This window comes from Crotalus tigris, unplaced genomic scaffold (genome assembly GCF_016545835.1).
Source record: "Crotalus tigris isolate CLP2741 ecotype Arizona unplaced genomic scaffold, ASM1654583v1 scf7180000017731.4096049, whole genome shotgun sequence".
Classification (NCBI taxonomy): Eukaryota; Metazoa; Chordata; class Lepidosauria; order Squamata; family Viperidae; genus Crotalus; species Crotalus tigris.
In genome coordinates, this window is record NW_024096599.1 from 2,564,575 (window position 1) to 2,581,599 (window position 17,025).

General features: G+C 36.0%; 1 protein-coding gene across 1 annotated transcript in view; it reads right to left on the reverse strand.

Moving 5' to 3' along the window:
• Positions 1 to 16,769, reverse strand: part of PIEZO2 (piezo type mechanosensitive ion channel component 2) — a 202,460-nt gene extending 185,691 nt beyond the window's left edge. The window contains exon 1 of the mRNA XM_039339226.1: positions 15,481 to 16,769. Coding sequence (XP_039195160.1) covers positions 15,481 to 15,544 — 64 coding nt within the window. The 5' untranslated portion in view covers positions 15,545 to 16,769. The remainder of the gene's footprint in view (positions 1 to 15,480) is intronic.
• Between the last annotated feature and the right edge of the window lie 256 nt (positions 16,770 to 17,025).

The following is a 17,025-nucleotide window of genomic DNA, read 5'->3' on the forward strand; positions in this document are numbered from 1 at the left end:
AGCATTCTGTAGAGATGGACTGTTTTTGTGCTTTAATCCATACAGCTGAATACATCTTGCATGTGGTCTCCAAGAGAGCAGACAAATAGATTGAAGCAATGAATTATTCATACTCAATCATCAAAACAAGAGGTACATTGAACAACATATCAGCATGAGAGGTTGTTTTTTTTAAAAAAAGCACAGTATAAAGGTCAAAGGGAAGATGTAGAAAACATAAAATTGATTATCAAAAATATGCATCAGCAAATGTGTATCTCACAAAGCATAGTTAAATTTACATGTAAAATTATAAAAACTCACTGACCTCTGTGATTGTTTCCTGCATTTAATCAACTGAAACCAAACACAAAACTAAAAGCTATTTACACTGCTCCTTTCAATAATAACCCAAACCTCTCATTTTTTAACAAAGCACATCATTTTCTTTCCAACAACTTCATCTATGGTACCTTATTATTCATGTGTATTCTTTCCTCTCCTGCTCAACTACCAAACTCTTATTCTGAGATCATTCACGACAGCCTCAAAAAGTACAAATCTGTTAAGAGAATGTCACCCATTATCCTGAGAGAAGTTAGGGACTGCATATTATTGCAACGTGCCCAATGTGGAGCTGCTCTTGAAGACTATCTTGAAGCCAGTGTTGATCCAAAAAGCAGTGGTTTAAGCAGTTAAAGGTGTACTTAGGTCACCCATTTTACAGCTTTGCTCCATGAGTTGCACTGGCTTCCATTGGGTTTCCAGGTGGAATTCAAAATACTGGTTCTCATCTATAAAGCTCTTCAAGGAATGGCCCCTGGTTATCTGGGCTACTTCTTTCCTACCAATCTACTGGTATATATTTCTTCATTCATTCAATTAAATAATGTCTTCTTATAGAGTCACAGGTATGTACCTTTTCCATCACAGAACTTGCCCTCTGGAATACCATGCCCTCTAAGAATGGATTGGTCCTAACAATGCCAATCTTTCACAAAGCATTAAAGTCCTCAATACGCTCCAGGAGTTGGGCATCAAGAGAATAGATGAGGCAGCAGATGTTGATTGTTCTGTTTGGATTTAACTTCATTGACTATTATAGGTTTTTATCTTTTATCAATATTGTTTATTGTTTTAATAATTTGTTAGCCAGCCAAAAGTCACACTCATAAGATAGACAGCCATATTAATCCATTAAATAAAAATAAATAAATAAACAAATAGGCATTTATCTACATATAATGTAACTTTATTAACTAAAAAACAAGAATAAAAGATAAGCAAGAAGAAAAAGATTTTTTTAAAAGGAAAAAAGCAAGATAAAAGCATTGAAAGAAAGAATAAGAAAAAGTAAAGGAATAGAAAAAAGTATCATTTTTTTCTTTTTTTGGTACAGATACAGATTTAAAAATACATCAATCTTTTATTCTTTTTTTGTTGTTTTTTTAAATCTCTTTTGTTGCCTTCATTTTATCCTTCCTCAGGAAAGTCTGTCTTTGAGCGTACATCTAATCTACACTGTTGTAGTACACAACTGCAATTTACAGAGTCAGGCACTAAGACACTCTGAACACAATTAATAAAGTATTTTAGTTTTATATTTTAAAACATAAATCTATTTAAGACAAAAATCCTGAAAGTTGGATGGCAGTTGCAGAACATAAAACTGAAAGAGATCACATTGGAAACAGATCAAGAGACAGAAAGAAAAGCGAAAAGCAATGATATCAAGGTAGAGCTCCTTAACATTATACTGACAGATAAAGTAAATACTCCTGGTTCTATTTCTGTCACACTGTAATGAAGCCCTTAAATCTAGCATTTAAAAAAAATACCTGAAAAAGACTCTGAAAGAGTAGACAAGGATGAGTACTTATGGATATCTGCCTTTCATTTCTTTATAAACTGTCATTAAAAGTACCTCATAGAGTAACTAATTCTATCAATGTATCTCTGCTCATTAAGTTTTAACCAAAACATGAGGAGAGATTGCTTCCACTTTAAATGATAGCCTTTCTGGCATGGAGCCTGGATAGAAAACACAATAGGCTTGTCATGTCCCAATTTGTTTGACATCATTAGGCAATCACACAGTATAATAGGAGAAAACAAGTGATGACTGATGCAAGATTGCAAATTCACACATTCAAATTAACAAACTTTGATGTATAATGCCCAGTAGTTTTCTTACTGCTTCAAGTAAAAAATGGTAAATAACTGTATATAACTTAACTTTCCAAATTTAGGTTTGAATTTCCAAAACTCAGCTATGCTGTCTGAGAATTCAATACATTGCAGAAAGTACCAGATTGAAGAAGCCTGAAGTAATCAGCCATTTGTACTGTATGTATCCTGTGTGTGGTTAAATTTAAAAAGAACAACATTGAAATCAATGTGTACAATACTCCTGCAGGTTCAATTTTTGCTAATCTAGCCAATACAGTCATGGATATAACTCTGTTATGCAGAAACACTTGCATTCACATTTCCATGCAGACAAGATAAATCATCCAATCCCCAGAGATTTAAATCATTTGAAACAGTTTTAAAAGGCTTCTTATTACCCCAAGGAGTTTGTATTTTGTTGATGAAAAAGGTCTTCAGTCTTTAAACAATAAAACAAAACAAAAACATAAAACAAATTAAAATGAGCAGCATAGCACCATAATTTTGAAAAACAACTAATGTGTTTCACATATCAAAACATTTCAGGACTAATGTTTTCTTCTTGATGTACTGTAAGTAGTTTAGTCCTCAGTAACAGCTTAATACATTTAATTGTTACTAAAAGTTAAGTCTTAACTAAGGTTCCTCTCTCACCTTCCATTTGTTTGCATTTCCAAATATTACTCTATATTTATTGGCTATGCTATATCACTACAAATAGCTCTCAACTTATGTGCATAAATGAGCCTGTATAGTATCATAAATCATGCTGGTCATTAAGTGAGTCACCATATAACCATATCTGATTTTACAATCTTTTTTGCAACAGTCATTTAGAAAATGCAGCGGTCATAAAGTAAATGCTGCAGTCATTAAGCAAACATCGCAGCTGTTTGCTTCACAATGTGTTCACAATGGGCATTTTTTGCTGGAAACCAAAAATAAAGCCTGGTTTCCAGCAAAACAGTCCTAAATTGTAGTCATGTGGACATGGGATATTGCAAATTGCCATAAATGTGTGCTAGCTGCCGAGCACCCAAAATGCAATCTTGTGAGCATGGGGGCTGCCAGCCATCATAACTTCAAATTCAGTCTCAAGTTGAAGACTATCTACACATGCTAAGAAAGGTTAGCCCTGGCCATTAATAAATTTGCACTTCAGCAGTGCTTCCCAAACTTTTTCCTTCATTTACCCAAAACCACTTATCCAAAAGTCCTTTTTACCTAATATAGCTAACACCTTAAGTTAATTTAAATGTCCCAGTTGCAATTAAGTAATGACACACAAACCCATTACCCAAAGTAAAAAACATTTATACCCAGTTTTAGATAATTTACTCAGTCTTCAAGAATATGTATTTCTGTTGATCAATTTTTCTTGAGAATGAAGGCAAATTCTTGTAGGCAGTACTTCCCAGACCGGGGTAAATTATCTAAAATTGGGTACTCTTCATGTTGACTGGGGAACCCTGGGAGTTGAAGTCCACACATCTTAAAATTGTCAAGGTTAAGAAACACTACTGTAGCAATTCTTTCTAATTTGGTCCCCATGTACGGTAGATGAAATTAAAGCCACACACAACAAATAAACTATCACCAACTAATTCTAATTGTGGATTCTCAAAAGGAACATACCTAACATGCTACTTTCTTGACCATGATACCTATACCAAAAAAACATGCTTTTTTGCTTCTTGGAGTTTGGGAAAACTTTTTTCATTTAAAACAGAATCTCCCCCCTTAATCTTCCCCACAAGTCATACTGGGAGCATGAAGACTGATTTGACTGATTAATTATATGCCATCAAATAATGTGAACTCTTAGCAACCATAGAGACAAATTTTATCCCTGATGATCTCTCCTAAACCAGTAATTTGCTCTTCCAATCAGGCATCCATCACTACTATAACTAAATTCATTTGCTTTGCTGCTAGCTGTCCTCTTCTTCTCTTTCCCTTTCCCAGTATTAGTGCCTTCTCTAGAGAGCTAGATTTTGGCATAATATGTCCAATGTACAATAATTTGAGTGCAGTCATTTGTATGTTGTGAGAACTCTGGGCTGATTTTCTTCAATGTTCTATTCATTTGTTTTCTTATCTGCCCATGGTATTCTCAGTTTTCTTCAACAGGACATTTCAAAAGCATCAATACTCTTTCTGTTCTGCTTCTTCAAAGTCCAAGGAGCATTAAGGCATTCCCCAGTTACAAGTAAGAAAACACTATCTGAACAAGCTCTCTATCTCTAAAAGACACTCGGTGCCAATACTATGCCACATAATTTACTCTCAGATTTGCCCAAATAATAAATAAGCACAGATCTATATGTATAACACCGCTGAATTCTGAAGTGCTAGATTTCAAAGGAATACAGACTAAATAAGGATCTGATATTACATCAGAGCTTTCAGCAAATTTGAAGAAACAATTTCAGGATTGTGGAATAAACAAGTACCCCATTTTACCTGCTAGATATTTCTGCGATTTTCTTAAATTAAGGGTTAGGAGGGGTTTATTTAATTTACACCCCTGCTTTGCCATCCAAGAATGGAAGTTTGTGTTCTTTCTTTATGCTGAACTAAGTTGTAAAATTAAGAAGAGATGTTGCTTTGAACAGAAATTACATCCAGTAAGTACTGTAAACTAGCCAAGAACTTAAAATATAAGATATTCAAAAATGTATTTAATGCTAATTTGCAAGCATAGCATCTTGCTCAAGATTATCTCATTATTTGTTGCCATCCAAAGAAACATCAATAAAAACAGGATAGTTTTGAAGCTTATGCTTGCTGGGTTTTGTAATCTTTTTGAGGGTGCAAGTTTTAACAAAAAGAGGAGTTATAATTAAAATCAACACTTCGCCCCCTTTTTTCTTTTAGTTTAAATATCTAAATCTTTGGAAATTTTCTGAAAGCCTGAACAGAAAAAAATTCTGCAAACTTCTAATAATAGAACTCCAAAGTTTTAGTGCCAAATTGTCATTCAAACCAAATTATTTGTTTACACAGATATGCCATATTATGGTGAATTAACTTAATATTTGATTTTTTAAATTAATATGAATTAATTTGATTATCTTAATTGTGGGGCTATCGTCACACTGCGCTAGAATAAAAGCATATGCCATTTTCCTCTCAAAATCTCCGCAACATTCATAATTTGCCATAATGACACATGATGCAACCTAAATTGGATGGATATTTGGCTCACAATCCAATTAAAGTTTATTCATTTTAAATCCCTTTGGGGCTTCATCCCAAGAAAAGATGTTAGCCTTTTTTTTCTCCTTATATAGAAACCATACAATGTGTGTAACTTTGGCTGATAGGCATACCAGCTACCATTCTCATTAGCAATTTCTAGTTTCTACTTTTACTAAGTTCCACACATAGAGGGTCAAACTATAATTCATTAGATCTTTCTCCTATGAAGATCTTCCTGAAATTAATTTATTAAGATATATGCCATTTTATTTTACATCGGAAACAAGAAGTTAAATCAGCTAGTATTTCTTCAACACAAAGTGGATGCCAAAATGGCATGTTGTTATGTATTTTATGTACTGAATAAAAATGTGCCAAACATATCTGAAAGAGACCCAGATGGAGAAAGGCTGATCTAAGCAAATCATTCTGAGGCTCAAAAAGTATGTTGACTACGTCCAAATATTGTGCTTTGTTTCTAAAATGTTCTTTATATTTGTGCCATAAGATGATGCAACCAATAATTAGTATGCATCCCTGCTCAGATAATACATAAATTAAGCAAACGGCTGGCAATGATTTATGTTGTTCCTGTAGAGTTGTTTAAAATACGGTATTAGTTAGGATCAGTTCATCTTGGATCAAATACACAGATAGCATAACCAAAATGTTTAAACACTGATTTAGACTTAATATACACATTTGGCATTGATATGGAACTGGCTTTAATCACTGGATTTTTAGTGTTGTGGATTTTTTTTGTCATGATATTCATAATATGATCCACCTGAAAAATGAGTCTTTAAGGTTATTTTCTAAGCCAAACTAATTTATATATTCAAAACCATCATAGACACGTTCTGCAGAGTGACCACAAAATCATTACAAAATTAATAATGTTAAGCTGATGGAAAGAAATATCACCATGCAGAAAACAGTAACTAAATGAGTTACATTTCATTTTTATCAGACCCACTGCTTCAACAGGGATATTCTACAGCAGGATGTCATAATATCAAGATGATGTTGGACTTCCGGTGGATTTTGCGCGCGCGATGGCGGCTACTTTGTAGCCGTCTTTCCTGGGTAAGTGTAAGAACCGCTATGAACAGCAGACACCAGCTGTTCAGCGGTTCAAAATCCCCCTCCCGGGCAAAGGGGGGGGGTAGAGAGTGTCCGAATAGTGGTAGAGCCTCTTTTGCACCCCCCAAGTTTTTTTTGGGGGGGGTGAAAGGAGTGCTCCCACGGAGTTCGGACTTGTCTCCGCTTCCCAGCTGTTTTTGTCCTCAGGGACAAAACGAGCCGCTGCAAACACCTCCGTGCTTAAAGAGAACTGGTGAGTTTTTTTTTTTATAAACGGACAGAGCTGAGTAGAGGATTTAGTTTTTGCTTTCTTTGATTTATTTGGATTTTAAGTTTTAAGACTTGCTTCTATTTTTATTCTCTCTTTTTATTTTATTTTTTTTTTTTTTTTCTCTGTTGAAAGGGAAAGTAAAATGGCGATCGGCAAATCTCTCGGTGTTTTTTTTTTTTTTTTGAAGTTAGAATGCTGACCGGCAGGCTTTTTGGTGTTTCTTTTTCTTTCCTTTCCCTTTCCCTTTTTATTTTCTTATGATTGGAATGGTTGTTTTTGGTATCTCTAAGTATTTTTTTTTTGGAATGGACTTTTTCTATTTAATTATTATTATTATTATTATTATTATTTTTTCTTCTCCCTTCTTTATATTGTAATGACTCTTTTTTGAAGGACTTTTTTCTGTTTAATTTTTTGCAATTTTTAAGAAGGAGTAAAGCTTTTTTTAATTCTTTTTCTCTTCCTTTTTTTTTTCTTTTCCCTTTTTTCTTTTTATTATAATGACCTTCTTTGGAGGGAGTTATGATTTTTGAAGGAATTTTTATAATTTTTTAAGAAGGGCTAAAGGTTTTTCTTTAAGATGGCTCCAAAGCGTCCAGGGATTTCTACAGCTTCTAAATCAACAGTTTCACCCTCTTCTGGGGGTCAGCTAATAACTATGAAGGATTTGCAAAACATGATGGGAGATGTTATAATTCAAATTAGGGCAGAAATGAAAAAGATTTTAGAGGAAAATAATAAGATCTTGAGACAAGATTTTGTTTTGGCTTTAGAAGGAGTTGCTTCTGTTCTTGAAAAGGTGAACTCCCATGTGGAAGAGGTAGCTGAAAAAGTGGACATAATGGAGGGGAAAATTGAAAGTATGGAAAAAGAAATGGAAAATGAGATTCTTATGCTTCAATATGGACAAATGGAATATGCCTTAAGAATCAGAGGCCTGGAAGAGTCTTTGCAAGAAGATTTGAAAGAAATGGTTGCAAAGGACTTTGCATTGATTTTGAATAAAGAAAAAGAGGGAATACTTAGTGAAATTGAAAAATTATTTAGGGTTAACTCTGTGGTGGCAGCACAGAAGAATCTGCCAAGAGATGTGGTAATTTACTTTGGTAAAAGATCCTTACGCAATCAAATTGTGCAAGCCTATTATAAGAAGAGATTTCAAATTGCTTCACAAGATGTCATAATTTTTAAGGAGATCCCATCTAAAATTTTAAGAAGAAGAAAGGAGTTTGCTTTTCTAGTAAATGAACTTAAAAAGAGAAAAATTCTATTCAGATGGGATATTCCGACTGGAATGGTGGTGAACTACCTGGGGACATGTCATAGACTTAATACTGTTTCTCAAGCAAAAGATTTTTATACTTCGGTCCTGGGGGTATGTGCATCGCCATCTATTAGGTCTCAACAAGTCCAGATTGAGGAGCAGAAGACAACTTGTGTAGCACATAACTCCAAAGAAAAGCAGCAACAGAAGAAGGTTAAGGAAGTTTCATATTCAGCGGTCTCTGAATCTCTGGGAGATGTTGGACTTACAAAGTCTTTGGAGCAATCTTCAAGGGTAGCTCTGGGAGAAGTTAGACCTACAAAGTCTTTGGAGCAATCTTCAAGGGTGGAATTGCTGCCTGAAATCGAAATTGGGAAATTTCAGCTTGAGGGGCACCAACAAGAGAGGAACGGGCAGAGGATAACTTGTACAACTTACAACTGTGAAGATCAACACAAGGAGGAATTTACTGAGGAAGTTTTACAGGTATCGGTCCCTGAGACTTGTGCAACATATAAATGTAAAGAAAAAGTAACATATAAATGTAAAGAGAAAGACCAACAGAAGAAGGAGGTTGAGGAAGTTTCACAGGTACTGATTCCTGAGCTGGTGGGTCAACCAGGACTTACAAACTCTTTGGAGCGATCTTCAAGGGCAGAATTCCACGCATTTTTTTCGATGCTTGCGGGCAAGAGAGACCAATATGGATTGTGCTTATAGTAGATGCAACTGGCTATTAGACAGAAGATTATGGATATTGAATGAAAATTTTAGATAAGAAGTTTGTGTTTATAGTGGGTGCAACTGGTTATTGGACAGAAAATTATGGACATTGAATGAGAACTTTAGACAAGAAGTTTACTATTGAGATTGTGGGAGAAGTAAAACTTATATCGTTTTTGGAAAATGTCTTATGTAATGTCTAAATATGTGTTTTGGGATAATAATATATTTCAGTTTTAAGTTTTAAACCTTTAATGATAATATTGTTTAAACCTGTGTTTTGAAGGGATTATAATTTGTTTATTTCAGTGAGGGGATTCTAATAAATTTGTGTTTCGAAGGGAGTATAATTTGTTTAAGTTTCAAGTAATGCTTAAATTTGGTTTTTAAATATTATTATTAATATTTCTAAGAGAAAATAATTTGCTTAATTAAATGTCTAGATTTGTTTAGGAAAGAAAGTAATGCTTAAATCTGTGTTTTTGGAGAAAGTTTATATAGAATGATGATTGTATTTAGATTTGTTTAGGATTTAAAAGTGTTTCAAGCTTTTAAATATTATTATTAATATTTTTAAGAGAAAATAATTTGTTTAACTAAATGTGTCTAGATTTGTTTAGGATTTTTAAGTTTTTTTTTTTTTTTTTTGGATAGGTGAGAAGATGATGAAGATTGAAGGAAATATGTATTTACTTTAAGTTTTCTAAGAGTATTTAGTTTTAATGGTACAACAAAGGTTTATATGTTTATCTTTTTGTATTAGGATAAAGAAAGAGGGAGAAATTAGATTTTACATTATAGCTATAGATATTCAAAGAAAGTAATGTTTAAATTTGCGTTTTTGGAGGGAGTTTATATAGAATGATGATTGTATTTAAATTTGTTTAGGTTTTAAAAGTGTTTTAAGTTTTTTTCTCAATTAAGCCTGTACTTCAGCTCTGGGAAGTCTAGGGGAGGGTTTGGGAGGTTGGGGAGGAGGGGGGTGAGGTAGGGTTGGGGGGGGTATGGGAAGGGGATTTGTTTTTGTAAAAATTTAAAAATTTTCAATAAAAAAAAAAAAAAGATGATGTTGGCTTTATCAAAATAAAGTAACACAATTGAAGCTACCTGGTCATTCATACACACACACACAGACAGACACACAGACACACACACACATATACACATACATGTGTGTGTGTATATATATATACAGTATATATATATACATATACAGTATACACACACACACACACACACACACTGCATATACATACACACACACACACACACACACACACATATAAAGGGGGCTTTAATTGGGTTATCACAGCCACCATCCTGACCTTTTTTACTGTCCTTATGGATACCCTGGGACCTCTGCCACTGAGCATCCAAAATATTTTGCATTCCTGCAGGAGAACAAGTCATACAAAGTTGTACCAAGCATTATGGAATATATCAAAAGAAGACATCATTCTGGGAAAAAAACCTGAAATAATTCAAACAGCAATATCTTATCTCTTATGACAAAAGAGTTCTTTCTTAATGTTTTTCCTTTCTTCAAGGAACTGAAGAAACTTGATATTCCCTTTAAACTTTAGTGCCCCTCTAATTAACATTGTTCCCTGCAAAGGAGCTTTTTCAAAACACACAGACTGCCAAGAAGACATTGACAATAGTAATGGCAGGTGATGAAATACCTTGAGTCAGTTTGGACAACAGATGTCAAGCCAATCCTGTGTATGAATCAAAGCATTCTCATTTTGATTTCTACCATCTTCACATGTTAATAGTAGAGGGCTATCAGTTCAATAACAACCCTGATTTCAGGATCTGCAGAATTCCCATCAAAAATTTTCAAACAAACCAAATTCCTTAACTTTTTTTAAAATCCACTGATTCCAATATAAACTGTGCCTAACAAAATTCTACTGAGACCAATGATCCATTAAGTCAATCAAAAGTGCTAACTTATCCTTCCTATGGAAAAGCAACCCAACAAAGCTCAAAACACAAGGTCATAAGATAAAACTGGATATTCTCCTGTCATCTGGTTATCTGTTTCCTGGCTCAAAAGCATGTATTTCACAGACAACGTCATAGCTGTAATAGAAATTTGCATCTATTCATTAACCAATAATGCTAAGTTGAATTAATAAATCAGTAACCTTTATCACAGCATACATTTATGGCTGAAGTTTAAATCTGACTTTCTAATGTGACACTTATAACTTCATACACCAGATCAGAAGGAGTGGTTTTTTATTTGTTTTTTTCCAGTTAGGCTTCCATTAGGGTGACTGCCTGGGCTAATTTCTGCAGTTTTCTTGGCAAGATTTGTTTTTGCCATTGGCTTCTCCTTACGGTTAAGAGAGAATGACTGGCCCAAGGATACCCACCTGGCTTTGTATCTAAAACAGAACTAGAACTCACAGTCTCCTGGTTTCTAGCCTGATGTCTTAACCACTACACCAAACTGGCTCTCAGGTCAGAAAATACATGCTTGTAAAATGATCATCAGAATGAAATTGCACTTATAGGGAATGTCAATTCACTTTCTTTAAAAAAAAACTTAAAAACGCAATTCCAAATCTTATGGAGCAACTTAAGTAATTTTAAGGTGCAACAAGCCTTAATATATGGCAGTTTCCATGATGATAATTGAATCAAATTATTATAACATATAATGTTGGCCTAGTTTAGGATGCAGATTGAATTGCCATATATTTGAAATTCAGCTCTAAAACTAAATATCATTTACAATTTGACATAAATACAATTGAAATTTAAATGTTGTGGTGCATGTGTCATTGTACAGAATAGACAGCTGTCTCTAATTATCATGTGAAAAAGCCACTCATCTCTTTCTCATTAAGGTAAAAGCCAAATATGCAATAGCATATCAAAGTTGTATGCATTAAGAAAAAGCAACGGTAATCAACAGGATTCTTGTGCAAACAGATTTAGAGACTCTCGGGAACCTTTTGAGAAGAAATTTTCACTATGAACGTCTCCACCAACAATCTGACCATATTTATCACTGTGCAGAAGTCCAGGAATAAATTTGCATTTTCAAAAATAAATTTCTATTTATCCCTCCCTATTTACTGAAAAAGCCTACTTAAACTGAACACTTGCTCTGAGCAGACAAGTAGATGTAAATCATCTCTTAAAATATCCTGCATGCTGGAGTGCATAGTAGAAAATAACAATATACTTACCTGAAAAGAATTATTATTTCCAGTCTTCCTACCCCACCCTCAAGAATGTGTAAGTACAAAACTAAGTTATGAACTAGATACATTGTCACGAGGGCATCAATAAATTACACAAGGAGAAAACACTTCCTGGACCGCCCAAAGTTTATAGGTTCAGGTTTTATTTTAGAATAAAATGTATATCTATCTATAAAATTCACAAAGAGATACATTTCATAGTAGCCACGCACTAGGGAAACAAAACTGTTTATCATTAGCACAGTTCAAAGATACCAGAAATTGTACTGATTTATTTGCAAGTGAAACATAACAATTTGGTATTTTTTAAAAAATAATGGGAAGTGTCAAAAAGGAAGAGGAAATGGTCGTTTTGAGGTTATTAAAAGTGTTACAATGTTATAAATCCTCTATTATAAAGGAAAGCACATAGGAGGTAACCTGCTTTTTTCAAGGTGAATGAATTCTGTGGGGCTTCAGCTATAATATTTCCCAGATAATAAATAAAGCAACCATTATAATTAAGACCAATCCTATAAGCAGGCAGCTCCAGGCAGCTTCCAATTCTTATGAGTTACGAGAAAACCTGAGATGTTGATTTAGATATACTTGTAGAGCACAAAAGCACTGCAACCTGGGCATCAGCCTTGACAAGCTCATCCGGCTGCTTAAAATGCTGAAAGCCCTTAATATATGAGATGTGTTCCATAAGTGAACAGAGTTAGGAAAGTTGTAACAAAATCCAGAATATCAAGGTTTGCAATCTGTTAATCTGAAGCAGAAGAGGATATAGGCACAGATTATGGAAGATGCTCCGCTTTAAAGATACACAAGAATTAAATCATTCTTAAGCATACTTTTGTCTCAAATGATTCTTCATGCTTGAACCATGAAGTACTTGTGTTGCTCAGAGTCCCTTCCATTTAAGAAAGAGGGAAAAAAGCTTTTGTATTGTAACAGTGCTGCACAGGCAGATTACTTCTATGTTAGACAGAGATCCTGAGCTCTGAAGATCAGATTGCATGCGAATTCATTTTCTCACTGCACAGAAGGCTGAGAGACAAAGATCTTGCATTCATCTAGTGTTCAACTGCTTAATTGCTACTGTGCCTGGGTAATACTGAAGGTGGATAAGAACCAAGTTACCCTCTTAACCAGCATTTCACTCACTGTACTATGATTTGTTTAATTATAATTAGTTCAACAATCTACAGTAACCCAGTTTATGCATAACTGCTACTGAAACTATCAAGTACAACACTGTGGCTTAAAGTGATGTAGGAACTCAGTTACTGACCAAACTATACTAGGAATGCAGATGCCTGAGGTTTGAGTTATTTAGTCATCTTTGCACTAAAGTTGCCACCATAGTAATGAAAACAGTGGTGCCACTTCCAAACTCTAATCTTATCTAGAGCATGCAGATTACTATATTAATCTTATCTGCTCAGGAAGTTTAACCTCCACTTTGTGACACTATGTAGAATAAAACCATTGTATGCCACCCAAAGTCACTTGCTTGTGAGATCGGTGGCTACACAAATTGAATACATAAATAAATAATAAAATAAAATAAAAAAGATTTTGAGAATGCTGAAATGAAAAGGCTAGAATAATCTATCTTGATACATAAATTTAGATCATCCACTGGAAAAAATATCATCATGAAGTTCAATGGTAGCCCCACAATTGTTACAAAGGTGATCTTGGGATGAAAATGAGTAGTGAAAAGTGTTTGTGTGTGTTCCATAAGAAATATGTTTCTTCAGCTCACAGAATACAACTTTCAGAGAGTTGTATAGATTTCCCAACCAACAAAATTTCCTAGTATTGCCTCTTAATCATATGGTCCATCTATCTAGTACATTAGTATTTTGTTGGCAGAGAATTTGTGCCAAAACTTTTTCTGAAAAAGGTTTAGGTACTCTGTTTTGTTTCACAGTAATTTAGTACTGTCTCCAAATCATGTAGGCAATATATCTAAGACACCATCACTTCAAAACAGAACAGAGAACCTAAACTGGATTTATAATTACAAGTTCCAGGTTTGTGGAATGTACCCACACAGCTTTTAAGCCAAGCCACTAGTAAGGCTACAAATATCTTGAAACATAAACTATAAATAAAAACCAAAAATTAGAAACTGATTTCAACCTAATTTCTAATAAACACAAGGATTCCAAGTGTGAAGATGTAGCTGAATATGAAGCTATATCTGAAAGAGATGACTTTTCAATTTAACTTAAGTTAGTCCAAATCAACTAGATAAAATAAACACTTCCAATTATTTTATAAATTAATCTAATATCTGGATCGAACAGACTGATTTATGTGTATGAACCTCTTGAACATAGGGTTCATAGTTCGGCATATAATTATATAGTAATCCTAAAACTATTTATTGCAAAGGATTGAATTGAATAGGATTACTGCATATCAAGTGTTCTGCAATCTAAAAATCTAAAACTATTCATTCATTCCATTTCCTGTTTCTCTAAGTTCAGACACAAAATACTGTCACCCAGAATTAATGACCTATTAGCTAAAATAATTGCCACTTATCATACAAATTAGAAATAGGAAAAACATAGTTCATTCTCTAATATATGTCTAGTTTTTTAAAAGTAGACTAAATTTTCAATTAAACAAAATAAAATGTTTAAATATTTATTCTATGTAAGAATATTTTCTCAGTTGCAATCATTAAATGATTGTGTTCTGTTTGAATCAATGGGAGATATTATCCTACAAATGTATTTGCAGGCTTCTTCCATGCCTGCTTCATTAGAAACTGCCTAGATACACTTACACTGCAACAGAAGTCAACAAATAATGTGAAATCTTTATGAAGCTTTAGGTTAAAATCTCCTATCTACTCATCTGGGCTAATACACTCATTATATACACTTATAATGGACTTACCTCTGAATAAATATATACGTGACTGTATTGTCAATGTCTTTGCTCATAGATACAGTGCCAATAACGGCAATCTTAAGACTATAATCTTTACCTACTTACCTGAGAGCCTGTATACTATTTAACTTAATATTTTACTTCTCAGCAGAGGAACATTAAAGTAAACTGATATGAATTCTGAATGTGAATTAAATTTCCATTTAATTCCATGTACATCAGAAAAGTCAAGACCATTTGGAAAGTCATAATTCATATAAGAATTAAGATTTATATGAAGTTGATACTCTTATTGCACCAAAGGAAGTTGGAAATGCTTTTTTTCTCCCTTACCTCATTTCTCTACTCCATTTTCCCTTCCCCATCTTTTCCACTATTTGCTTTTGTATTTCCATTGTATTGTACATTATAAAGTAATAAAACTTTCTAAAATAAGAATTAAGGCTACATATGAAGCTATTCCCTCAGTATATATACCCACAATCTCTTGGGGAGGGGGGGGGGAAATACAGAATATCCCATTCTTCAGTAGAAAGCAAAAGGTGCCCTAATTTTACAGAAAACCAGTTCCAAATTACACAACGTGTCATAGTTATAGCAAGGAAACGCAAGACCTGTTTCTAGAAAGAACAAGTCCATTGACACTATTCATACTACGCAAGTCAAGCTTCACCTACCAGTGACTAGACAGATGGGAAGGAGCAATCTGAAGATTAGTCCACACACCACTTCTGTGGCCATCGCTAGGAGATCGGACCAAGAGGAGCCTTAGAGAAACAAAGGACAGCCGTCCGCTTGCACTGTCTATATACTGCAGGCACCGGCAACTTTCTTAGGTCCGCTCTCCTTCAGGGCTAGAGCAAAGAAGCCCGTCCCTCGGGCTTCAGCTTAAAAATCCCTCAATAGGGTGAGTCAAAACCTCCAACAACCGCCGACGTCAAGACCAATCGAAGTTTCAATCAAGGCGCTTCGTTTCTGCCGCAAAGAGAGTTTTTCTTTTTCTTTTTTAAGGAAAAAAATTTCTTCACTTGACAACCATTTTGCCCTGCCCGGCATGGGAGCGGGGGCGGGGTGCCGAGGGCTGCCTTTATGCTATTCAAGCCGTCTGAATGGGCGCATGGTAGCCGGCCGCGTCGACCCTGGACGGATCCCGAGAGTTAACGACCGAGATTCCCGGCCGTAACAAGAGCCGCCTAGTCGGGGAACAGAACTCGGGACGCAGCCGCGCGCTCCAGGCGAGAAGTCACCCAGTCTTCCCAAGGACTAGGGAGGAGGCATCGCGGGAAGCGTCCGGAGCTGCCGAGCGGCGAGCGCACCCTGCGCCACCGGGGCCAGAAGAGCGGCGCGCCAGCTCGCCTTCCTCGCTGCGAAGCTCCCGCCCAACGCCGCTGCTACTTTCCTCCACCTCAATGAAATTTAGCGTGGCCCCGCCTCGCTCGAGTGGGCGGCCCGGACGGGCTGTCTGGCTTATCCTGACCAATAGCGAGATAAGGACGAAAAAGTCTGGGAGTTCTCCTGCGCCGGAGTTGGAGGCGGCGGGACTTCACCTCCCGTCGGAGCCAGTTCTGTCTCGGTGCTGAGGGACTCACTCGAGGTTCGGGCTGGGACCAAAGACTGGATATATTCAGGCGGGAACTAGCCGCAGGTCAAGGGCTGCTGTTCCTTTAGCGAAGTTCCCTGTCAATCCCTGAACCGTCCACGTTCTCCATCGGCATCATCTCCCATCTCCGTAGGGCCGCCAAAAGAAAAAAAACGGCGGTAGAGGCGTGGAAGAAGGACTGGCCCAACGGCCTACCAGGGACGCCGTGCAGGTGTGCAAGGGAGCAGAGGCCGAAGCTGCCACGTTGTCTCCCCTTCTTTCTTCGGGAAGGGCACGGCCCGAAAACCGAGCGCCCTTCTCCTGCGCCTTACTGGGAGAGACAGACCCGGGGATGTGGCTGCTGCTTCTCGGTCGCTCTGGACAGCAGGGTCGGACCTGGTGAGCGGCTCCTAGCAGCCTCCTGCCATATTGTCGAGAGGGGGAATAAGCAAGAGGAAATCGCTGTCAGGGGGAGCTAGTGATAAAGCTCCCTAGACTAGAGTTGAATTCCAAGTTCTTGCCCACAGTTCTGACTTAGTTGGCCTTAACTTTCTTCTAGCTTTCTTCCAGGATGTTTTCCGACTTTCCAGCCCAGGCTAAGGTCCTGGGCTTTTTCCAGAAGAATTCCATCCAGGTACTGTAT